The sequence below is a fragment of the Parasteatoda tepidariorum genome, chromosome X1 (genome assembly GCF_043381705.1).
Source record: "Parasteatoda tepidariorum isolate YZ-2023 chromosome X1, CAS_Ptep_4.0, whole genome shotgun sequence".
NCBI classification, from domain to species: domain Eukaryota; kingdom Metazoa; phylum Arthropoda; class Arachnida; order Araneae; family Theridiidae; genus Parasteatoda; species Parasteatoda tepidariorum.
The window spans coordinates 27820794-27848671 of NC_092214.1; the positions used below are offsets into that span (position 1 = coordinate 27820794).

Here is a 27878-nt window from a genome sequence, read left to right on the forward strand (position 1 = left end):
TTTTAAAATGATTTTTTCTAATTATTTTCAATTTCGGAAATACGTTAAAGGGATTCAAGTAATATAGTTTTGATTAAATATTTTACTGAAATAAATACTATGCAAAAATTACTGACAACCTTTTTTAATAAACTTCTATTTAACGAATGGAGTTTATTTTGTAAAATAAATAAATAAATAAATAATCTATGAATAATATCACGCAATGAGAAAAAACCATGATTTAGTAAAAGTTATACTAATCCATTGCTTATGAGAATACAAATTAAAAAAAAAAAAGAAAGTTTCACCACTGTCTTATTATTACAGAAGCATTTTTGTTTATGGAAAGCAAATACGTTTTTGTTTATTGAAAGCAAAATGTTTTTGACTTTCACTTTTTAATCAAATAAAATCATTAAAAATTCATAATTGCTTAAATGTAAAGAAAACTTATAAATACTATAAATGACTCTTAATTTTACGAAAAGATAATATTTATATAATGTATGTCAGGAAGTATAATTGCTTTAAATAAATGAAAATATTCTCCTCTCATTACATTATTAATCTTCTCATCTCAAATGTGAAGCTAGTAGTTATTTTAACGTCCACATTTTTAATTTAACTTACGAGTAAAGTGGACTTCGCACATATTCATATTGATATCATTAACATTTGAACAACAAATTGAGTATAACTAATAAGTTCTATTTTTATCAGCCATTACAAAAAGCCAACGATTTTTTGTAGGTTTCGGTTTTATAATTAGTACCTTGAGACTTGAAAAATTAATAATATTTGTCTCATAATTTACATTTTTAGAACTAAATAAATCTGGAAGCAGCATAATGAAAATCATCAAAATTTTCTGCATATTCTAAGCTTAACAATGCTAATATTATAGATATTTATTATAATAGATATTTATTATCATTGATAACACCTTTTGTGTTAGAGATGAAAATGAGCTAAGTTTATTATTTGGTATCATATTGAGTAAAATATATTTTTTAGGTAGTCTCAATATGACCGCTGCTTCTACAGCAGCTAGCAGCCTTCCTCCTGTACGGACATCTTGTCATGTACCACTTTCTCTGATGACATCAATAAGTGAAGAGACAATTGCACTTTGGTTGAAACTCGGTGCCTTAGAGAAGCTGGAGCAAGCTGTTTTAGATGGTTATGGTGATCAACTTTGCGGTAAAACTTCCAGAATCCCTCAGGTCAATAAATTCTTAAAACAAGTGCCACAATTTCAGGTAATTTCTTCGTTTAGTCTTCATATTAAATTAATTTTGTAAAATTACTTTAAAGCAAGATGGCACAAGTGGCTATGACAATAAGCTGACTATCTGTAGTTCTATGACAATGACTGGGATTTTATCCTCGGTAGAAGTTTAAAGTCAACCAAGATCGATAGTACAAGTATCAGACTTTCAGGAAAATAAAGACTGTCGGTGCACAGTTCTGACCAAATTGCCACCATCATGCCACTGGACTAGAAATTCAGGCGTCTTGACTTTCATGACTATTCCCCTTATTGGCTAATAAATGGATGTTGCTGGGTTGCTTTACTTTTTTAAAGTTATTTAAAAGTATTCAATATTAAAGGATTCTGACAATGACACTCGCCACTTGCAACTTTTAACTGTTAGATATTAAGCAAGCATCATGGAAATACTATTTGACTGTGTTTTAACATGCATAATGCAGACTTAATTTTTTATAAACAATTAGATTCGATTTCGGCTTTCAAATATAGTCAATCAAAATTAAATTTATTAAATACAGAATGATTACATTTAAAAAAAGCTTTAATGATGAATGTGTTAAGTGACATAAGAACACCTAATTCTAAAAGAAAAAGGAACTTTGATTTCTAGGTTTAAAAATATATAATGGAACTCTTTCTGTACCATATCGTAAAGTTTAATTTTCTTTTTTTGACAGTACTAAGGGAATAAATTATACCCAAGGGGTTAATATAGTTCAATTGCTCTTTTCCTCCGTCAAGAAGTTGCTATCTTCACGTCACCGAACTAAATATTTTCATTAAGGTTATTTTTTTAAACATTGTTGCGGTTAGAGAGCTTAGTACTGATTTTAAACAGTTATGTTAGGTTATGTTTAACATTCCTCATATTGGCTTCAACATATTTGGAAATATGTTTAGCGATGTTGCAGTATGGTGACTGATGTTAGAAACAGCTTCTTGCTGCTAATATACTGATTTTCAAAATATCACTAATATATAATTTAAGACAGTCATCTTTTAGATTTCTTAATTGCAAATAAAAATGAATATAAAATTTCGAAAAAAAGAAGTCAAAATTAGTTGCGCTGATACGCTAGTACAAAGCCCTCTAGCAATCATGATTTTAACATATAAAATAAGGCTTTCGTTTGAAGGTATTTGACAGTGAAAAATCATCTTGGTTATAGATTTGAACATCCAGTGTGCATAAACAGATACTGCCCGTAAAACATTCTAGTACGCTACAGTTATACAATAATAACGCAAATTAACGGAATTTTACAGTTTAACTTGGAGAACGGTCCTTGTCTATAAAATTTTATGGTAAATTGACGTAAAATTGTGCCTATTTTTTGAAAGTGTATGAGTTTACTCTCTGAGTAATGTTGGCTTACTGTTAACTTAGAATTTGGTGAATGACAGATTGAACGCCGTTTTGGAAGACAATACAAAGTTGATGAATGACTTCTTGTAATTCTCCTATAATTATAGAGTTTCCCCCCCCCCAGGATTTGTAATATGTAATTTTTGATATCTTAAGATTTTATAAGATGCTGTCGAATTTTTTTACTGCAGCTTCTAGTTTAGAATTTTTTAATCATATGTTTATTCCTGTTGTTTGCTAATATAATTTTCTTAAAAACTACAAAATATTTTCGCATTTTTGGAAATTTTAGAAACATATAATGTAATGTTTCAGGAAAATTACAAATTTCTTATATTGAAATTTAAGTCATCAATAAGTCTAAAAATTCAAATGATATATTTTAAACATTCATCTGAACTGCACAATTTGCATTCCATTCAAAAATTAAAAATCTACCCTGTTTTACCCCTTTACCCACAATACAAAAGCAACAATAAAATTAGAAAGAGAAGTATACCGTTCTTAGGAAAATCAAAACAACTTTAAAATATATCTTCATAGAAGATACAAATTAAAAAAAACTTAAAAAAGTTTTCTAACTGATTTATTTTGAATTCTATTTTAAGCACAATTTAATCGAAATTGAAACCTGTATACCCGTAAAAAACATTGTATAATGTAGTTTTTATGAACAAATAAGTTGAATTTGCTTCGACATCGATTTTTTTATTCTTTTAGTCCATAAATAGATAATTTAGAATTTTCCTTAACTTAATCAAATTGCTTTTTTGTTAGGATAATGTATCTTCGTTTTTCATTTTGTCAATAGAGTACCAAATAAATTAAAGCAGGAAAATGAACTCTATTATGGTTTGATAATTATCTTGAATGCTTCTTTTTACTCATGCATTAGCTTTTCAATACATTAATGGAAAAATGTTATTTGTTTTCTTAAAAACAATTTGAATTGTTATTGAAATAATTCTGAATTACTTTTACTTAATATAGATTTTCTCTTTGTATAGATAAAGTAATGCAAATTTTGTTTTTAACCAGATTTTGAATTAAATTTTGAGTTAAGAAATGCACTATTGAAAGTTAATTAGTTTTTCTGCATTAAAGAAAGGGAAAGAAAAGTTAAGTATGATAACTTTATAATAATTGTTGTGGTGTTTGTTTGATTCAGAAATAAATTTGTCAATGAAGGAATACTATTTGAGAAGAGTAAAATAATTTGAATTTGTGAGATATTTAATTTAGTTAAATATTTATTGCCTATTTTGATTCTGATTTTCATTAATAGTTTTGGAAAAAAGAAATGATAAAAACTATTTAGTATTTTTAAAGTGCCTTAAATTAAATAGTTGTATAAAGAGTATAAGATAAAGTGATGAGAAATTTCAAACCATTGACTTGCAGCTGGGATAAATTCATGGCAGAAAACTCATTTTTGTTGATTCAGCATTTTCATCACAAATTTATGTAGTTTTTGATAATGTCTCCCAAGTATTTTACGAAGTTCCTTCTTCACTCGTGCGTCATCTCTGTGCATTTCGGAATCTCACAATTTTTTATTTCAGTTTCAAACTGCTTGCACTTTATAATGGGAGGGTTCAGGGACTAGTGTTTCTGTTTATCAAGTAGTTTTCCCTGGGTCGATAACTGAGTATTTAGTAGCTAGCTCTGTTTTTTCCCTTCGTGTTGAATTCCTAAATCAATTATATAATAGATGTGTTGTGTTGGGGTCTAATTCATTTAATGAGCTCCCACGCAAAGTTAGTAATTTCCTCGATTAGATAAAAAACTCAGTCGGAGCTTTTATCAGGAAACCATTTTGTCAAAAAAGAAGACATTTACGTGAAATTCAAGCATTATTTTTTTTACAGTGTTTTGTAGTTCATTCCAGATATGATTACAGCATTTTCATTTCAGTTTTTGGGATTCTACAGTCTTTATTTGTAGATTTCCACTGGGTTTTAGAATTAATAAAAATTAACAAAAAGTATATATCATTCTATTTTGGTCTTATATCATAAACGTTACGAAAACTTTACATAAATAAAAATGTAATATATTCAGAAGAAATTATGAGAGCTAGTTAAAAAAATTTTTGAAGGAAAAAACACTTCCAAACAATTACAAGTGGGTGGGTAAGTTAATAAAAGTTCTTCATTGATTTCTTCTTTTGTTCTTTATATAAGTTCCAGTGTTATAGTTAATTGAGCTACAGCACAGCCACTGACATAAATGGTTCAGTTCTGAGGTTTGTGGTTTCAATCTTGAATGTAGCAGGAAAAATGATGTTTATAAGAAGTAATATGAACATGAATCTTGTTACTGGTGAATTTCTTCAAGTTGGTAATGTGTATTAAAGTCAAAAGAGAGGTGCCACAGTCTTGGCGTTGTCTGAGACCACTTTCAGAACTTAAAGCAGAACTTAAGCTCAGAACTTAAGCATAAGTTTTAAGAATATGTAACAAAAAGAATATAAATTTTTGAATAAACTACGTCTTTTTAAAACGGATACCCCTTAAATAATCAACAAGAATGAAGTGAAATTAGTGTAAGAAAAAAAGCTGTAAATCTAAGAAAATTAACAGGTCAATGACTTTCAGTTATTGATTTACACAGAAAGGAGTAAAAGTTTATCGTGTTTCTTTCATAATTGCTAGATTCATTTATGAGCATGAAATTTATCTCATTTGTGGGAATATGCGTTAATATTTAAAAAAAAGGGTGTGCGTGATGAATCAAAATCTACGAATAATCGAAGAGATCACGAAAAGAATGGCAACATTGCTTGATATTAATATAACATGTATATAGAGCTGAGTGCAAAGAGATTATTTTAAATATACAGCCAGATAAATTGAAATTTAATTTAATTAAATATTATAATTTGTAAAATAATGTCTTTTTTAAACTTTTTATAAAGGTATTTCCTCCTAATGTTGAAGCATGAGAGAATTTTACACTAATGTTTATATTGATATAATAAAGCATATTGACAAGATATATTGACATATTGCTATAATATATATACGTTAGCTTTCAAATGTTTATTTAATGTTGTGCTGTGTTCACAACAAAAAAAAAGCGAACACTTTAATAACTTTCGATCTAATGATTGTACTTTCATGCACTAGCATTCAATCTTAATGGTTACAAAGACTCAACTTCAAATGTGATAATGTGATAATCGTAGAAAAGAACAAAATGACCTGGTGGTGTTTGAACGGAAGGTCCCGAGGAGAAAAATAGGACTTATTAATGATAGAAGCGAAAGGAGAATAAGGAGAATTGAGAAAATCATAAAGGGCAAAAATATTGTTCGCTTTATCAAATCCCAGAGCTCATGGCTTAGACACACATAGAGGAAAGACATTAATTACAGCTAAAAAAATAATCCTCAACTGGACACCTATAGGAACGAGCCCCAGAGGCCGCCCAAGGAGAAGGTGGAAGGACGACGTTATTGACGACTTGGAAATAATGAAGATGCGTAGGTGAAGGGAGAAGTCAAAACAGAGGGCCGTATGGAATAGATTTGTAGAACAAGCCAGGGTACACCAAGGACTGTAGAGATATAGAAGAAGAAGAATGTGTATTCTTTCATTTGCTTAAAAAATACATATTAAGGAAGGTTATTACAGAATAATCTGTGAATTTTCTTGTATCTTCAGAACTTTAAGTAAGATCAAGATTTATGGGCAGTTTTAGTTTTATTTGTTAAAAAGTTTCAATAAAATGATGGCGTTTCGATGGAATTAATCAACGGAAATTAAAATTGAAAAAAAAAATGCATCGGATTCAAACTGGCGTTACTATTAAATTTTTGAACAAAGGATTAGAATCCGTATTTAAAGTGTTTTTACCAAGCTCCAATTTCGCGTGCATTTTCTGAAATTTGGTGAAATCAATACTTTCAGACATTTTTGATAATTTATCTGCAAAATTAATTCTAAACATTTTTTCGCAACATACTCGGATATTACCCAGAAAGCAATGAATTTTTGCCAACATAGCTGCTATTAAATAAATCTGAATTTATTAAGTGCTCTTTCGTGCGACACGAAAAATGATTGGTGCATTACGCAATATAAATTTCCAAGAATAGATTTTTTTTCTGGCATTGTAAAATAATAAAGAGAGGAAAGTTGGTAAGGAAATAATGCTATAAAAGTAATAATGTGCAATATAAAAATACTAGGTAAATTTAAAGATTCAATAATTAATATGATCAATGCTTTAGTACTTGTTGGCTTTTTTTTTGTAGTATAATAAATGCCAGATAATGTTTAAATTTAAAAAAGAGGTATCTTTTATTATTTAATACCAGAAAATTTACAAAATTTTGAATTTCTTTAAACCATTATCAATTTTTTAGGGGCCTGTGTATTATGAAATGGCAACAATAAATATTTTTTTATTTAGTATTTTCAAAAAATAATTTAAATACGCAATGTAATTTTTGTGGTCAGCAATCTAATATTTTGCTAAGAGTCTTTTTTGGTCTTTAAACATTGCTCTTTTAAGCAATATAATATATTTTAAAATACTTTCATATTCAATTTTTCATACAGATTTCATACAGACGTGTATTGAAAATGAAAGATTCTTTCGCAATGTATTTCCTGAGTTTTTGCAGGCTTAGATGGTACTTACAGGTTTTACGCGTCTAACCAATTTTACATTTTTTTAAACATTTATTTTTAATTTGAATAGAGTGAAAAAATTGATTACAACTTTTGGTGAGGAATTAACTTCAACTAGAAAATTGTTGAGTACTTTCCTATTTTTTTTACTTATTTATAGGGCAATCTCGGCATGAGATCAATCTACGATTGTTAGAACTTACGTTTGGATTTTAACTTGGGTAGCATCACTTTTCTGTTTTGAAGTATTTTTCAAGGGTGTTATAAGGCCAAACAAACAGATCAAAAGATATAGTGAAAATGATAATAGCATAAATCTTTTCTTTTTAAAAATATTAGACTTATGGGTTAAAAAAAAGGATATAATATAATATTACTGTCATTATCATATCAGCTGCTATTTTTCAAGTGCTATGACGAACGGGCAACTGAGTTTTTTCAACTGTTGTTTACTGCTAAAACTATGAAACTAATTAAAATAAAATAATTTTGTTCGCACTGAATAAGTTTTATAGCATTGTTGCCATTACCTTTTTTAAATTATCCAAATACAATGAAAATGTCATGTTTCAGATATAAACCCTTAAAATTTAGAGGGTATAAAAAACTTTTCCATTTCAGATTTCTTACCTTAAAGAACACTAGAATAACTCTATAAATTAAAAAGATTTTCTCATCTTAGATCTTAACTAGTAATTGTGATTGCTGTCACTTCAATACTTTAATTAAAAACAAATAATTTGATTATATTTATAATTCAATGCTGATATTTCAATGTTTTTGTTATTAAGTAAAATTAATTGTTTTTTTTTTATAGAATAAGATTCGAGAGATTCATTTAGCAGTTTCTCAAGGCAGGCTTAGAGATGTTCAACACCTGATTGACAGAAAAAAGCTAGCATTTTGCAGAGATCACAATGGTGCAAGTCCACTACACAAAGCGGTCATTTTTGGTCACCAAGATGTCATTGAATATTTAGTAAGGAGATATGGTGGCGTCATTCACATCAGAGACCACGTAAGTAATTAAGATATATTACTATGAAGACATTTAAAATTAAATAAGTTTTATAACAGTAAACAAATTAAACTTTTGTACCTTAAGCAACCGTCAACAAAGTCTTGTGAATTTTAACATGATTAACATATTTCTGGTCTGGTAACGACTGTCATTATGTTATTCAGAACTAGAAATAGCTGTTGTTTATGTGAAGACGGAATAGTTGTTAAGTTGGAAAAGTTATAGTTTTGGAACACTTGCGGAAAAAAACACGCGACAGATAACAGAGTGTTAAAAAATAATAATTGAACTTCGTGACTTGATTTGTTCAAAGCAACTAACATTGTTTTTTTTATTTAATCAATGTATCGTACCTCTTTTTTATGTAATAACATTTCGAAGGATGAGACTTATTTTTCCTCCTTAATTTAAGTACTATTATTATGTCTCACTTTAATATTTGTATTCTAAATGCTATTTTCTGTTTGGCTGCTCCACATATTTTTATATTGCCTTTTTAAACCATTTTTAATAGTTACACAAAGTTATAAAAATGATGATAAAAATGACTCTTATTTTTTTTTCGGGGTGGGGGGGGGTTAAAGAATCTAAGCTTTTCAAGACCTCTTCAATTAATACCATAAAAATAAATAAATGGATTCTTTTTTAAGGTGTTGTTTTTTCTGTATTTGATTGGTTAGCTATTTAGCTGGACAAGAACTGACAGAAAGTCTAAAACGATAAAAATATTTAGATATAAATCTTTCTGTAAGTGTCCCTCGCAAGATAGATGCTAAATTTCACGGAATCCTAAAATTAGGAAAGATCATATTTCACCGGTCAAATTTAAGACACGTCAGATGTCTACTTAGGAGTCTTGACAAAGCAGTTTGCTGGACTCGACCACTCTTAAGAGTAGTAGCATTTTCCGACTTCTTGCCATTAAACCACCAATCATAAACTGGATAACGACAGAAAGAGGCAATGGTAGATTTAACTTTTTATCTCCAAAAAAATCAGGATGCTAGTAGATAAATCTATTGAAGTTTTCTCCTGAACCAGGGCATCAGTCAATTCTGTACCTCCATAGTCAACATGAGAATGTACCTAAAGCAAATATTCAAGTCAGAAGAGCATTTTTTCTGAAGTGCTAGAGCAGAGATAGAGGCTCTGTCACCAATAAGGAACCAAATTTGTAGATGTAAGTGCTATAGATGTCAAAATACAGTGAAAAACAAAAATAGAATGACGGTCTGGGTTCTTAATCTTGCTAGTAATTTGTTTGACTTCTCTTTTTCATGCAAATTAGAAGCTATATAATAAAAGTTATATCGTAGTTTTAAAAGTATTTTTATTTTGAACGATACATGAGAGTAGAAATTGAAAAATCTCTTCGAATATGAGTCAAACGGGAAAACCAATCTTGTATTTAATAGATGTAGTAGTTTTGAATCTGGAAATTATCAACTATTGTACAATGTGTTCAATGTAGATAATAAAAACCTGAAAGAAACATTTTCTACTACATTAAAAGAAAAAAGGTAACTTTGAAAAATTAGTTCCTAGCAGGCAAAATTAGAAAATAATATACATGTATTTTTGTCGTTGCATTTTCAAATTCTTAAGACCGAATATTACTTCATTGTTGCTATTTCAGAAAAAAACTAAATTTATTTGGAAATATTGCTGGGTGATGATCATGAATAAAATTGTTTTTCCCCCATTCTAATACAAACCGAGGAAAAATAAGATAGTTTTCAAGAAGTCACCCTTATCTCAAAAGATACTGGTTTACTCTAATATTTTTCTCCGTCAGTTCTTTGAAGTTTTTTTTGTTTCTTTTTTAAAGCTAACTACCTCCTTTTTCATTCTCATTTCCAATTACTCCTTTTCTTATTTCCAATCTAAAAAGAAATAGTATTGTTCGCTATCAAACAAAGAAAAGTAAGACGCTTTCTTAAATTAAAAAAAAAAAAAATCGACACAAAAAAGCACTGTTATTCAAGCTTCGAGTTTCTAGTAAACGCGTTTAAATTCTTGACTCTAGTGAGAAGATTCTGGAAATAGAATAATTTTCTCTTAAAAATAATACGTACCTTATTATTATAGAGAAGTGGTGCGAAGTCATTTATCCTAGAATTAATTATAATTGGATAAAAATATTTTTTTTGAAAAAAGATTGCTGGTTATTAGACGTTTTTAGATTTTATTATGAAAGAAGTCATAATAATTGGATTAAGAATTTAAAAAAATAGTCCTCCTACCGTTTAAAAGACTTCTGTCTAGACAAAATCCATAGTGCACTTAACAGCAAAAAGATGAATAAAATAATAATGATTATTGTAGCCAATTATAAATTATCACCAGTTTGAGCATTAATTTAATCTGTTGTGGTCATCATGTAAATAAGTTTCACGGATATAGATAATAAATAAATCCATTTTTATTCCTTAGTGAACAAAATTTTTTTTTGTAGAAATAATTTAAATTAAAGAATTCGTGAGAAATCTAAATCATTTTCCAGAGGTGTGTGTGTGTGTGTGTGCGTGTGTGTGTGCGTGTATGCGCGCGCGTGTGTGTGTGAGAGAGAGAGAGAGGGAGAGGGAGAGGGAGAGAGAGTGAGGGAGAGAGTGAGGGAGAGAGAGAGAGTAAGGTGCGATGCAAAGACGTATCTCTAATTATTAATAATGTGTGCATAACTCTGCACAGCGGAGTAAAATTTTATCGTGCATTAATGTAATTAATAAAATGTATAATTGTGCTCAATTAATTTACGTTGTGGCTTTAAAGTAAGCCTATTCGTTAATTCGTTAATGGCTTTAAAGTAAGCCTAATCATTCGATTTCCCGCATTCTTCTTCGGATACTAAACAGTTACTGAACTTTTTCAAATTATTTTATTGTTAACTAGAGCTTTGTTAGAAAATCTAAATATCCAATTAATTTTAAAAAAATGAAAATTGTAGTTGAAAAAAAAAGATCAATATTATGATTTCATGTGAAAAATAATTTAAGTATGGAGTATAAAACATATTATAAATAAATAATTCAAAAAATAGAGAAAAAATTGGTATTAAAAATGATTTTATGCACTATTAGTTAAAAAGAAGATGAAAAAAATAACATTTGATTAATATTGTGAGGAAAAAAGAAATGTAAAACAACCAGAATATGGTAAAATGTAACGTATTTCTGGCTCTATGGGAACTTACTTAAAAAAACTCGGTAATTTTTACCGAAGAGCTTTGGTAATGATTTTGGTAAAATTAAAAGTATGATTTTATAACGTGTGATAAAATTTGGAAAGTATGATAATTTTATCATAATGTTTTAGAGCACAGCATAAAACTATTTATTCTTTTAAAATCATTTCTCAGTTTTTTATTTTTTAATAAATGTGTGGTAATAAGAGCTATAATTCTTAAAACCAGAATTTACGGTAAACCGTTACCATATAAGAATGAAAAAATTATGAAATAAAGGGTTTAAATACTGTATATTTAGGTTTTATTGAGCTTAATTCTGTTTTATTTTTCTTTACCAGAAATCTTATTACCATGCAGTACGGTACCTGAATATTTTTGTCTGTGTACGTATTCTCTGGTATTTAAATTTCTTTTACTTTTTCATGTCATATTTTGTTTTATGGGAAACAAGAACGAAATTTATGTCAAAAGTAGAAGAACATCACATACATTTTAACTTGACCTCTTATGGTCAAATACAATAGACATAAAAATTAAAAATATGATAATAATCACATATCTGGACCTATTCACGAAATATTTCGCTCTTTTACATAGATGTTATTGCCACTATTTTAAAAATAGCATCTATGCTCAACGATTAAAATGTTAACAGACATACTTTGGATCATCAAACGCGATAATGAAACCATAGTTTTTAGTTTTATGAGTCTTAACCATAACTGGAAAAATTGATATTTTAGAAAATAATATGAGTTTTCTGGAAAAAAAATTTACATACAAAAATTACTTATAAATGAATCATCCCCTTTTCAATCTTAGTACATTGAATACTGCATCCAACTTTATTTTGTTATTGCAAAACATTATTATTGTATTTTCTTATTTATTGCAAAACATGCAGGCCTCATCATTTTCTTCTTCATCTTTCGTTTCCTTATCTTTGATTTTTCACTTTGGAAAGTGTTTCGCAAGCTTTACCAATCTACCCCTAAGATAGAGTATTGATCCTTCTGTATTTTTGAAGATAAAAAAATATCCCGTATTCTTTAAAAAAGGAAATTTTCATGTTTTCTAAACATATTTTCTGCATCATGGTTTATAGTATGTTCTAAAAAATGCAGTTGAAGAACTATTTTAATCTTCATTAAATCAAAACAACACTTCAGATTTGATATTAAGCATTTTCTTTTACTTTAATGATGACGTGAACAAGACAACTAACGCTTCCTTCCTTTTCTCTTTTCGAAAATTCCCTGTAAATTAGAATTTCATAAAAAATAAAAATAATTAGCAGACCAACATGTTAGTTAATACTCAATGAATTTTATCCCTTCTACGTATTATTGAGCAAACACTCCAAATTATTTTATGAACATCAAATCATTTTAATCACATCTACTTTTCAAATAACTTTGTTTATTTGCTGTAATTTTGTTTGCTCATGATTAAATTTAGATAGTTAAGACACAGTTGAATAAGTTGCTGTTTCGCAAAGTAAATCTGTTTATAACATTAGCATATTAAAGAAAGTATTTTTTCTCTATTTCACACAACTGCTCTAATTATTAACACTAGAAAGTCTGAAACTTCGTAAATATCTATATTGCCCCAAAGCAGTCAAAATGACAGGATTGCAAAAGAAAAAAATAATGTGCAAAGAAATTTGTTTAAAATTAATTTTTAATATTTTTTATATTATTAGCAGTACTATAATAAGCTATTAGTAAATATTAACAATAAAAAAATTATATATTGTACACAATTCTAAGAAATTGTGTCATTATATGCATCATTGTTTTTCTAATTAAAACTAAAAGCAGTCAAAATGACTTCCTTAGGCAATCTAGTGTTAAGTACGTGTTTTTTTTAATGAAAGTTGCAACAACTTCCGTAAAAGAAGGAAAATATTTTGGAGTAAAGGACAAAATTTTTGATTATTTTCTTTCAAATTTTTATGTCTACTCTATTTTACCATAAGAGGTCAGGGGAAATTTCATGTGATGTTTTTCTATTTTTGGCAGAATTTTCACTTTTGTTTCACATAAAATGAACTATAACATGATAATGGTTAAAATATCAGATAATACGTACGCAGAGAAAACAATTCCGGCAAAATAACCCAATTTGCATGGTAAAGACATTTCTGGTAAAGGAATCATAAGTTTGTTAATTGACCCAAAATATAAGTATTTAAACAATTCATTCGGTAATTTTAATGTTCGCTATGGTAACGGTTTAAAAGGAAATTCTGGTTTTCAAACTTATAATTATTATTACCATATATTTCGCAACAAATACAAAACAGAAAAGTAAATTTAGCAAAATGAATTCTTTTCTTGCCATGCTCTAATGCATCACAGTAAAATTATAAAAATGTTCTTCAGAACTGTCATCCAAAGTACATGCCACGCTTGCAAATATCACGAAATTGTGATGCAAATGCTGATTGGTTCTGATAATTTTTATCTATTTGGGAAAATCTCGCCAAATTGACGATTATTTTTAAAAATATTTAATAACTTTTAAATCATTAAGCTACTGGTCAGTTCTAAATTCCAGTTATTTCTTCATGTCAAGATGGTATAAATAATTCAAAATGAAAATTTAAAATAAGGCTTTTTTATTATCCCTGGTGGAAGAGTTTCAATAAACTTTCAATAATGAGACCCATCTCTAACAAATGAATGAATTAAAAATGCAATGTTCAAAAAACTTTCAAACAGGAGCATAGAGCCAACTTCTGTAACTTATAAGGAAAAATATTACAGAAATAATATCTATTTCGCTTCCAAAGCTTTAAATCTTATGCTCTTTTCTATCATTGCTTATTTCTTACGAAACTTTCAAATCAGCATGTAAAGAATCATAATTTTAAAAAAATGTCAAAAAATATAACATTGCTCAGAATTTTAATAATCCTTTGAATGCAAAATTAATAAAATTTATGCTATGTGAATAATTACATTAAACCATGGAAATAGCACCAAATTGCAAAGATGTGTGTCAACACTTTTAAAGGTTCTAATAGCTGACATGGTCTTAAATCAAAAGCAAAAAGTTTATTATTTAAGAATTAAATGAACGATTCATTAAGAGTAATAAGAAAGATTAGCGATTTGATGGAAAAAAGATAACTAACTTAGGATTTTTTTACTACTTAGAAAATTCATGATTTAATGGCCAAATGGCAAACAATAAACGATTTAAATTGGAAATGATCATTCATTAGAAAAAAAAAGACGATGCAAAGTCAACAAGAGAAATTGGAAGATATAAAGACTGCTTACAAAAAATGAGGTAACAAATAATAACTTAGCATTTTATGAATATAAGGCAAACATATGCTACAATTAAACGCTATGACCCTATGCAAAGAATTTCATCAGGTACTTATTATATTTGAAAGTTATTGAAAACATCAGAGTTGAGAGTATGCAGTACATAATTAATATTAACTCACAAACCTAATATTTTAGATGAGTTAAAACAGTTTTAACTGTCATTTTGATAAGGTAAAATCTAAAACAGATGAAAAAAATTCAAATAAAAAATTAAATTCTAATTAAGAATTGTTTCTTTAGGTCTATAACTTACAAAAAAAGAGTTTCAAATGAATATTTTGTGTGTATAATGAAAAAAAAAATGGAAATTCTTTTTAAAAGGAAAATACAATGGATATGCTTTTTTTTGATAATATTTCTCTTCTCAAATGATTCCTCAATTTCATACTTGCACAAAGACTGTGAAATATGATTTCTTCGAATTTTTTTCTCGCATTTTTTCTTTTAAGATGATTACCTCAAAAATGAAATTGTTGCAAAGCTTTTGTTCAGATTCTTTGAAGTCCTCAGAATTTGAAGGTTGTGATGAGCTTCCATTGCAATTCTGAATAACTGCTTTAAACATTAATGAAATACTTATGAATAAACAAAAAGTCAAGACGATTTCCCAAACATGCAATTTAGACCTTCTGCACGCGAGATTATCACGCACTTGCGACTCTTTTTTAGTGAGAAGGTTGCATTTTCGGTTTATTATAGTTAATGGTTATGAATAACTATTATATATATATATATAAGCGTATTTATTAGAGCTTTATTTTGGCATTACATATTTTTCTATTTTACAAAAATAACAAATTGAATTTATAATTTCGTAGTTTTCAGACAGCTACCAGACAGGCAATTTCTTAAAAGTAAATACATGGAAAGTGAAGACAGGATATTTGCATCAAAAAAAAATAAACCAAAAGTGAATTTTTAAAAAACTTATATTTGATAATTTATAATTAATGTATATTTCGTATACTCATATATTGTACTACATTTAAAAAATATTCACTAAAAAATTCTCAATTTTTTCACGTGTAAAATCCAAATCTACAATTATTTACACTTGAATTTTAAAAAAATGGTGAAAAACTGTAATAATAAATAAACACATTTAAAAGAATTTAAAATAAATATCAAAAGATATGAATGAAATCTTGTAATTTTTTCTTTTGAAAAATTAAAATTTGGAAAGTTCTGCGTTTTTAAACATTTTATTTTACTGGGGAAACTAAACAAAACCTAAACAAAATTATAGAAATAAATATGATATTTGTTTGCTCTCGTTTATCCCATTTTAGACTGATTTAAGAATAAATATCAGTGACTAAATAAATCGTCAGTATCTAACACTTAATTTTTAAGTATTTTTAATTGGAAAAATTGCTATACAAAAAATTTTAAATATCAATTAGTTATATATTTTTCTTAAAAATTGGGGAATTCCTAATATTAGTTCCCTTTTGTTTACATTAATTCATGTATTTCTTATGATATTTTAGGCAGCGTATCAATTTCTTTATTTAAAAAAAATTCTAATTTTTAANTATATTATTATTATATTATATATATATATCATGCAAGATATTATTCAGTATTTTTGACTAGCTATACAATCGCTGGTATGAAAATATCTGTTGTTTTTATCGATTATGTTTATTTTGTATAAACTTTTCACTCAAACTTTAAAAATTTCTAAAGGGCACTATTGCTTAACTAGCAAACAAATAATTGTTTAAATAAAAGTCATTAAGAACTTGACAGAAATGTAATTATTCAACTACAACTTGGAGATACTTCAAGGAAAATATTAACTTATAATCGAGATTTTTAAAAAAAAATTTGAACCATTAATAAGTTGGGAATTGTATGCATGCCATCCAAGCAAGCGTTTTCTAGGATGATTTTGAGTAGTAAAGTTGCAGTCAAAAAAGGTTTCACGGATTATTGAGATTTCTTTTTTAGAGTCCACTCAATCTTGTTAGAAGTATTTTATGTTAGGTTGGTTTCTTATATTGATTTAAGTAGAGCCTAAATTTACATTCATTATTTGAATTTTAGTTTTTTAGTTTTATTCTAAGAAAAAATAGCTACTTGTGCCAGCGACAACTAGATTTATCATTGTCTCGGTTTGTAAAAATGACAAAAAAATCATCACCATAAATTGGTATGTACAGTGCTCAAAGAAAATAAAGCGAACATTTTTAATAACTTTTGATCTAGAGACTGGATTTTCATGTATCCTAGGGCTTAATCTTAATGATTCAAGGGCCTTGATTATGCTAATTTGTATAACGTCCCGACGATATCTTGAGTTATGACATCAGACCCAAAAATACATTTTCTCTGAATAAATATACTGCTTATTCAAGGGGTTTGGATTCTTGACTATGAAAATATAAATGTTTGCCGCAATCCAAAATATATAGTCTTAATTATATAGGGAGGAGAGTGGTTGAAATTTTGAATTCCTTAATCTTAATTTCACTTTTCAAGTATTTCAGCATTTCTTAGGAACTAATAAGAAAAATCAAATGAATTTTGCATACATAAATCGAAATTGTTAATCCAAAGAAAATTCCACGTAATTTTTCTTTTGAATTACTATTTATTATTTAATTTACTAATGGTCAAAAAAGTTGTTTGAATCGTAAAGTACGCAATCATTTTTACATTAATCAAATCAACGTGATATGAATTGACAAACTCCAAAAGTTAAAAAAAAAATTAGTTTAGTAGAGGTAAAAATTTTAAAAATCCGTATTTTTAAACTTTTTTTTCTCAAACACTTTTCGACAGATTTTCCTCCAATTTCGTATTTCGTCATTTAAAACTGTATTTTTTAAAATGATGTAGAAATTTAACTTCCTTACTATTTAATTTTTGATAATTATTGAAAAATAGTATAAAATAATTAATAATTACTGGAATTATTTTTTATATCATATTAACTTAATAAACAAATTCTATAACAGTGTGAAATTTTTTTAATTGAAGTTTTCGTTATTTTGTGGGATACGCAAAAAGTGTAGTTAACCTTAAGAAGACCAAATTTTCAACTGTTTAACTGCTTAAACTAATCGGCATTGCAAATGTCAAAAATTCAAATCTGTTTAGAAAATTGTACATATATTTACGTTTTTATATTTTATTTTGTAACTTAAGATATCGTCCACTCGTATGCACGTATTAATTAGTATATTTTGGGCCCTTTAACCATTACCGGTAAGGGAGAATCTAATCAAGGGATCAAAAGCAAATCCAATTCCCGTTTTTTTTTTTTTTTTTTTTTTTTTTTTTTTTTTTTTTTTTTTTTTTTTTTTTTTTTTTTTTTTNTTTTTTTTTTTTTTTTTTTTTTTTTTTTTTTTTTTTTTTTTTTTGCGCAGTGTTATTAATGACCTACGATTTGAAAAAAAGAGGAAAATAAAAATTTACGGTTTGCTTCGTTCTATACCATTCATCCCTCTAACTTTATCTATTTCAAGTTTCAAAATTTAGCAAAATCGACAAAAGATAACGTGATTGATTAGAAGAATTATGCACTACTGGCCAATACAATTGCTACACCAAGGAGGAATGCAAATAACAGAATGATATTTATTGGGCACTTACATTATAGTTGGAAGAACAATTGATTAAATTTTAAGGATATTTGGATGTATAGATAATGAGGAATCAGTACTCAGAGCAGCCTCCCCTGGCAGCAATACCAGTAGTTATTCACCTAGGCATAGAATCGAACAGAGATTGAATAACATGAACAGGTACAGTATTCCATGCAGTTTCAATATTATGTCCCAATTCATCGACCATAGTGACTGACGAGTGGTGGTGTGCCAGTCGTTCGGCAGTCATTGACCAGATGATTTCCATTAATGAGAGATCAAGAGAACATGCTGGTCAGGGAAACAGGCGAACATGTTCTGTTTTGGAAGGCCAGGACAAAGAAGGAAGGTAAGGACAGTGTGGGCAACATGCGGTCGTGCATGGTCCTGCTGAAACGTAGTGTTATAGAGGACTCTAAGGTAAGGCAGAGCTACTGGCTTTTTGATTTGGTAACACATCAGAAATGTAACGGCTGCTGTGCGAACCGCAATGCGAACAAGAGGTGATCGAGACATGTATCCAATGGCACCCTATGCTATTACTTCAGGTGATAGGCCAGTATGACGATGTCGAATGCAAGCTGCCCATGGGCGTTCTCCGCGATGACCAAACACGGATGCAGCCATTATGATGCGGTATACAGAACCTGGATTCGTCTGAAAAGACGACGTCATGTCATTCCTGCGTCCAGGTTCGTCGTTGATCACACCATTGGAGGCGCTCCTGTCTGTAATGCAGTATCAAGGGTAGTCGAAGCCATAGTCCCCGTGCTAACAGTCCAAGCTGTTGCAAGCGTCGTCGAACTGTTCGTGCAGACACTTGTTGTCCTTCAAATGACCCCATTTGTTGTCCTTCAAATGACCCCATTTGTTGACTCAGTTTTCGTGATGCAGCTGTACGATCTCTTAAGACTATGTGGATAACATGTCTGTCTTCTCGGCTGTTAGTAATGGGGGGCCGCTGAGATCCTGCACTGCGCTCCATATGTCCGTCATGAATCCATCAATTCCATATTCTGCTAACAGTCATGGGATCTCGACGAATGCGAGGAGCAATACTTCGGTATGATAAACCACAATCCCGGTAGCCCACAATTCGACCTCGACCAAACTCGGACATGTGACACATTTCTCCTTTTTACACGGGGCATAACAAAAACTTTTTTACCTAAGAACAACGCTCAAATTCATTTTCTGTAGGAGAAACTTACTTTTAAATCTCTTTTTATAGACACATTGTTGGTGTCGCTACAGCCGCCTGATTTGCATAAATGTGCCGATAAGTTAAGTATTTGCATACCATAAAATGCTTTATCTGTCCTGCAAATTTCACGTTCGAGGTATGTCGCCTTCCTGGTGTAGATAGCAGAGTACATTACCACGTAAAAAAAAGTAAAAAGTTTATTACAAGTAAAAAAAAATAAATAATAATAATAAAAAAAAACAATTTTTTTCTCTGTTCTTAAGCCATTCTAATACTTTGCATGCTAGATTTAACTTGTCTGTCACATAATGTCGCTAATATTTTGCATGATATGTCGACTATTGAAAATTATTGCTGTTAATACCAAAAATTAACTTTTTTGAAATCTTCATATGTCAGTTAAGCATTATTAATTAAGTTATTTACAAACATCTTTTTCAGATCAAGATGTCATTTTTATTAAGTGCAAATTTAAATAATCTTGGTGCTAGATTTAAAAATATATTGATGAGAAAACCGCATCTAAGTTTTTTAATTCTATAGGCCAGCAGATAGGAGTAAGATACACAGATAAATAAAGATAGTAATCATGATGTTTTGCAGATTATGCAGTAGAAATTTAAAGTTGATCCGAAATAAAACGAATATTTGTCACATTAATATCTAAAAGCATTTTCTCAATAATACTTTGTAAATTTTATATCGTGGAAATATCAGAAAAATCAGACAAATTTTTTTTTTCCAATGGCAGGCACTGAGTTTGAATATTTGCCTATACTATGCCAGAATTGTTGCTCATTTCGCGTTACCCAGTGGGCACCCGTGAACCAAAGTCACGGAGGCGAGCAACATTGCCCACGCCACACTGCCACACTGCCACAAACCCGTTTATAGGGTGGGCCACATTCACACACACAACAGAGGACAGCACAAAGAGAGAGAGAGAAACATCCATGCCCAGAGCGGTATTCGAACCCGCAGCCTATGGCTTCGCAGTCAGGCACGCAAACCGCTCGGCCACCTGGCCGGCAATCAGACAAAATAAATTTATATTAATTTCATGGAAATGTTCACACTTAACTCAATAAACTAACATTTCCATTGATATTAAAAAACCAACATAATAAACATTTTAAATTTACATTATTAATAGGTAGACAAGTGTTTATTAGAATTTAAAAGAAGTAAATACCAAAAACTATTTTTGTGTAAGTTTCGTTTTGTAAAAAAGTTCAAAGAGCTTGTGATTTAATTTTTGAACTAACTAGTGGATTCTAAATATTAATTTTTTGAAATAAATACTAAAAAATGATATAAAAATAACGGGGTAGTATAAATTAATCTCTTATAAGAAACTGACGAAATTATCGTTTAATCGTGATATCTTATTTTATTATAGTGATTAACAAGATTACTAAATGAGAATTCATATAAAATTTAAAATGATGAGCTTATTGAAAGAAAATTAAAATGTAAACCTTTCGTGTCCTTTGGAGATTATCAATTATGTTTCAGTGAGTCTATTTACTCATTGAAGTATTTACTTAAAAGATAATCATCAATGGAATTGATAGTAAGTTGCAGCTGTATTTTCGTGCCTGGAATCTCGAATTCGCTTCGTGGCTTTTATAAAATCAATCTATTTCATAGGAGATACATTTAAAGAATTTACAATGTGTATTATAGAAAATTATGTAATTCAATTATATAATACGCATCGTAAATTATGTAATTCAATTATATTATTAATCCAGAATTAGAAACGGAATATTTATTAAACTTAAGTCATTATTTAAATAAAAATAAATTACATTGTTAATACATTATCTTTGCTTTTTATGATAAATATTGAGTTTGTTATTTTAATAATAAAGGTATCAGTCTATGTGATTTATAGTATCGGTCAAATAGGGTATTTGTCTATAGTATGAAAGGTAATGGTCGAATTAGTTACATATAGTATTGGTCTAGAATATTGATGATATTGGTCCTTTTAAAGTTTATAAGAAGCTGTAAATAGATAAAATGTCAGAACTCTAATGTCCTTAAATAGAAATTCTAGTTCTTACATAGAATGCCTGCCTTTTTTAAGGAGTGTGTAGGAAGAGTGAAAACGATAATTTACTTTGCCTAATCATTGTATAGAATGTCTAACTATTCTATAGAATGACAAATTCACTTTAGGCAGTTTGAAATATGAGAATTATTATGTACTTAATCTAGTCATTGTAAAGAATGCCAGTAGGATTTTCATTAGTCATTCTACAGAATGCCTATACAGTGCATGAAATACTTCCATTTCATGCTTTTTCAATTTATTATTAGTGATTCAACAGAACGTCTAGGTAATGTGAGAAATTTTGATTACTTCATACTTTTTCAAACTGTTTTAGTTCTAGTATGAAATCTATACAATGATTAATACAATGGTTACAGAATGCCGAAATTCATGCATTGACGGTAGCTTGACAAAATGCTTGACAGCACTTTAAATCAATATAGCGCTGCTTTATTCTTCGGTCCATCAATCATTTATGGTGTTTCATAAGAACTAGTCGAACAAAAGTACCCTAAAAGGGAAATTTTAGGGTTCAAAGGTATTTTTTTAGTTATTATTATTTTTTTTTGAAAATTTAAAGGGAAAAGAAAAGGATTTTTCTTCATGAACTTTCTGTTTTCATAGCTTAAAACAAAACTTAACTTACCTCTCCCCAATGGAGCCTTACTAACGAATCTAAAATTATTATTCAATAATGAAATCTCCATGCTTAAAAATGCCGATTCTAATGGCGGCGCATATTATCTAACGCTTAAATTGTTCGATATCCGTAAATTTCATGTAGTATCTATACAACTGAATCCTTTAAAAATTATATAGCAATAAACATTTCTCCTTACATTGTGATATGATTTTTAATGGAAAAAAATAAATAAAAATCACTTACTTTCCCAATCTATTTTGGGTATATATTGCTTAAATTGGGTATATATTGCATATACGCTTAAATTGTTCGATATCCGTTAATTTCATCTAGTATCTATACAACTGAATCCGTTAAAAATTATATAGCAATAAACATTTCTCCTTACATAGTGATATGATTTTTAATGGAAAAAATAAATAAAAATCACTTACTTTCCCAATCTATTTTGGGTATATATTAAAACCTATACAATGACTAAGAGCAATCGTTAAAGAATGCCGGATTTCCTTTATTGACGATAGCTTGACAAAATGCTTGGCAGCACTTTATATAAATATAGTGCTATTTTATTTTTCAGTCTATGAACCATAGATAATGTTTCATACGAACTAGTCAAACAAGAGAACTCTAACATGAAAATTTTGATTTTTAAAATTTTTTTATTAATAAATTTAAAGAAACAAGATTTTTTTCAGGAACGTCTATTTTTACTGCCATTAACATAACTTAACTTACAGCTCACTAATGGAACGCTATAAACGAATCTAAAATTACCATTCACTAATGAAATCTACATGCCTAAAAATGCTGATTCTAATGATACATACCAAGATACATACCATTTATGACTTCAATTACTCGAACTCGATCTCAGTAAAAGCTTTTTTGTAATATCCATATCATTGAATCCTTTCAAAATTATAATGCAGTACACTACATTGTGATATGTTTTTCAAAAAATGCCATATCTGCATAAGATAATTCTTAAATCTTTTGAAGAATTTTTATATGACAATGTTTGAAGCATTTCATAAAAAAGATTACTTCACATCAAGCTATATAATCATTCATCATGAAATGTAAAAAAAAATATTTGGACAAGAGGTATGTATTTCAGACGTGCACAGATTTTTCGATTGTTTTTCCATATGAAAGTTAGGAAAAAAAATTAGAATTTTTTTTGCAAGATACGTTCATTTGTGTTGCTCTCCTTAATTAATAGTTGAATGAGGTTTCACGGATTAGGTTTTTGACATAATTTAATCAGTAATTATGTCAAAAAGTGAATAATTAATGCTTTTGCTCTATTTTTTAAAATTTTTATTTTGCGAAAACATGTAATTTCCTACAATTCATTTGTCTTGCTGCTCTTTTTATTTAATGAACATTGAGAAATAAATTACCATGTTAGATGAATGAAATTTAATTAATCAGTTTTTTCTTCTAGAAGCATTGAGTTTTTACTTTGCAAAATTTTTTGCGCGTAAATTTTTTTTTGTGGTCTCGAAAAGCAAGTATTAGTTTTTAAAATAAGCAATCGGCATAAACTCTCAGTTATAGTTTCTGCAAAAGTGAAAAGATTTTCTTTTCTACTTCTTGGTTTTAAGTTTTTTTAAAACTTGTTATTAGGACTAAAATTTTTCTGAGAAACGATTTAGATTCTTTAATCAAGCAGATAGAAATTCGATGAACTTTCTTAACAGAGTTATTTTAACTTAAACTTGAACTAGAAATCTAAGCTTTACACATAGTCTCGTAGCAGAAGATGCTGTTGATGTTTGACATTCATTTGGGAGATTAAATCAATTGTAAATATTACTAATCTTTTTCCATTTTTTTTAAAAAATCTTTGTAAATGCTAAATAGAAAGTATAGGTTTAAATAGGTCAGTGAAATAAGACAGTTCTTAGGCTCGTACCTTTCTTTAAGAAAAAAAAGTTGAAATGTGAAAATGTGAAACTGAAAGTTAATGAATAATTGCTTACGCATAACGCCAGGATCTTCTTGCAATTGAAACCTTTACTTTTTTGGATTAAACTGTGCAGAATTTAGTTTGGCTGTTCTGGATAAATTTTTTTTAATCAAAAATGGAAATACTAAAATGAATATATTTGGTCAATTCGAAGCGAAATAAACTGCCTGGTAAATAAAAGTGATTGATTTTTTCTTTTAAAAAAGTATTAATCTAGAACGAGTTTAATGCATATAGATGGTGAATCTAAAAAATATAACGAGTAAAAATAATTTTTTTATTGTTTACTATTTGTTAAACATTTTGAAGTAAGCATACTTATACAAAATATCAATATAATACACCTTAAAGAATTATTGCAAAAATATGAAAAGAAAAAAGTTCCTATTCAAATTAAATAACTTTCTTGTTAACAGAATTACTGAAAATACCGGTTTCTTACACAGCACATTTAACTAAGGGGACATTTTTTCACCAATTCATTGTGTTGTTACTTATTTCGCTATTAATTGTGTTGTTACTTATTTCGCTTTTAATTGTAATCCCAGTCAATGTGATAAGTGGAGGCTTTGCAAATCACTGTTTTGACTGTGGTTAAAATCACCGAGCTAAAAGTTGGTGGTCTGATAGCTTTCACCATTTGTGCTTTAGTAGTATTTAAAAAACAAATTATCAAAGTTTTTAAACCATTTCTATAAACTATAGAGATAAATTAAAGCAGCGAAAAACATGTCAAGTTTTAAAGGTAAGAGTTCAGTATTGTTGAAAATTCATAATATTTTTCAGCTAATTTATTTACTCACAGTTTTTTTTTCAACTTTACTTATTTGCTGATTGCCCAGAAAGTTACTACAAATAAGTATAATTAACTAACTTAATTATATTTAAAGTTTCCGAATGATAAAAATCTCTCTTAAGAATAAACATGAATCTTTTGCTTGTTTATAGTTGACATTAATGAGTTTATGATAAAAAAACAACTATAGAAGGATCTATTTCTACTGTTCTCAGAAACTCGAAATTAGTAAAATATCCCTTCATTAACGTGTTTATTTTATAAAATATGGGATAGGGTTAAGAAAGTTCGCTACTATCAGAATGCTAATGAAATATAGTTTTGGTAATTCCTTCGAAGAGCAAATGAGTTATTAGAAAATTACATTTAGGAAAATTAAAATTTTTAATGACAGTCAGAGGCAGTTCTTTAATAATATTGATAATGTGCTAAAGTGTCTAGCACCAAATGAAGCAAATAAGTTTGAACAGTTTTGAAGATAATAATTATGTTACAATAATTTTATAATTATTTAGATAAATTCCCAGACAGTTTTTGTTCTTTAAAATCAATCATTTTAATAGGGTAGTGAAAAATTATAAGATTATTTAATTTTCCACTGCGAATAAATTACGCAAATGGCTTAAAACTATTGATAAACTGTTTCAAAATTAATTTTATTTATATAGCGTTTCATAGTTGTTAAAATTAATTATTTTAATTTTTTCAACACTTGTCGGTTGATATACATAATATTTTTTGTGTTTATTCTTCAGATTTTATTAAACATAAAAATCTATGGACTAAACAGTGCACCAAGTAGCTTGCAATATGCAAACATGTAATGTAACATTTAAAGTTTTTCTTATCATTTGTTAAAAAAGAAAGCATGCTAGCCTTGTCTTACTATAGAATGTAACTTTTTAATTCGATTTAAAAGTACAGTGTTATGAATTTTGGTGCGACATAAGCTCGTCAAAATTTGCGTATCTTTCGTATCTTGTCGAATGCCTCCTTTACACAAGCATTTTAAAGTAAATAATTTTATATGGTGAAACACGAAATTTGAGAGAAATCGGTTAAATAGTTCCTGAGAAATCAAATTTTAAATATAGGCCATTTTTTAAATTCAATACTTACTGTAAAATGATGTAAAAAATTGTTCAATTCTTTAAATTCTTCAAAAATTTTTCAATTCCTTAAAAAGTTTTCGAGACATAGCAAAATACGCAAAAAGTAAAATTAACATTAAAGGATTCCAAATTTTGGATCGCTCTCCTGACTAAACTATGAGGAACATTTTTCCCAGATTGCGGCTATATCCTAATATTTTGGAGGTCAAAAATCCGAATCCGTTGAAAAAAGATATGTTTATTCAGAGAAAGTGCGCTTTTGTGTCTGATTTTGTAACTTAAAATATCGTCTACACTAATTAATTAGCATATTTAAAGTCATCCGCTCGAACCTCGGTCAAAAGTTATTCACGATGGTCCGTTTTTTTTTGGCGCGCTGTACATTACATCACAAATTTCTTTTATACGTATTACATAGAAAATACTACTACTTATGAAACAGAGAAATCTAGTAAAGGGGAAATTTTCTCCTTAAATTGGAATAAGAAATAGAAAGCTTTTAAAAATTGTATTTATTCTTTTGTTAAATTCTTTTATTTGCTATTTATTGCTTTGTTATTAAAAAAACTATAAATTCGAATTCGCGATTTACCCAGTGGATAAAGTTGAGCTCTTTCATAACCAAATTCTTTTCTACGTAAAGGCGACCCACCCCTAATGGAGGTATTCGAGAATATACAAAGGATTCCGAGTGCAAATATAGAAACTATACAAAAAAGAAAAGCTTATCGATTATCGAAGGCCGAGAGAGCAGTTAAGGAACATAAGTGGTGGCTAAATTTCATAAGTTGGCGTTATTTCATACATTAGCAATATTTCAAGGAACTACTACCATATCCTGACGGTAAAACACATTCTCTTTCTGTAAAATTAAGACACTGCAGATCCACTCAAGGCCAAACCCAACCAAATTAAAATCACAACCGTGATGCAAAAAAACAGTGTAACAGCTAGTTAGTGTAAATAATAGATTGATTGGTGGAAACTTGTGGTATAGCTTAAATGTCTACCGGATGACCTTCCTTCCAAATCCATTGATTTTTGAGGATTTATGACCAAATTAAATTTTAAGACGCGAATTCCTTTAATAATCTGAAAATGTGGAAAAGAAATTAGTTTTTAAAATGAAGTAATATTAACAGAAACACTAAGGGAGTCTTATTTTTAGATTCTCGTCAGAGGTAGACACACTTTATAGCTGCTACTGCGACAAGAATGTAAGTGCGTAGTTTATGTACAACAATGCATGTATATATGATATGCAGTACAGAGAAGTTCACCATGGCAAAAATTAAAAAGGTAGCTAAATTAACAAACAATATATATTTTTTTATTCAAGACTTAGCACTTCACTTTATAGATTCTCAAAAGAATAATTCACATTATAAAAATTGTGATTCGCAATTTATAATGATTAAAATTATACTGTAATTGAATTAACGAGTTTGAGTGTCTTACAAAACTTGGAGTTGTTTCTAATAGCCTCCTTTCAGCTTTACTTCCTCCGGCACTCAAATAGAGTTTGATACGTTTAGCCTTGTATTTCTCAGTCGTGACCCTTTAGATTTCTTTAGTTTTTTTCCCCTTAAGATAAATATTAATTGGATACCCTTAATGCGTATGTAAAATAATCATGAAATATGTATATTAAGGCAGGTGAATATAAAACACCCTGTATATTGTTTAATT

General features: G+C 28.5%; 1 protein-coding gene across 1 annotated transcript in view; it reads left to right on the forward strand.

The window, feature by feature from the left end:
• Nucleotides 1-27878, forward strand: part of LOC107446646 (uncharacterized) — a 210058-nt gene that overhangs the window by 80563 nt on the left and 101617 nt on the right. The window contains exons 2-3 of the mRNA XM_016061338.3: nt 997-1241; nt 8076-8276. Of these exons, the coding sequence (XP_015916824.2) occupies nt 1008-1241; nt 8076-8276 (435 nt within the window). The 5' untranslated portion in view covers nt 997-1007. The remainder of the gene's footprint in view (nt 1-996; nt 1242-8075; nt 8277-27878) is intronic.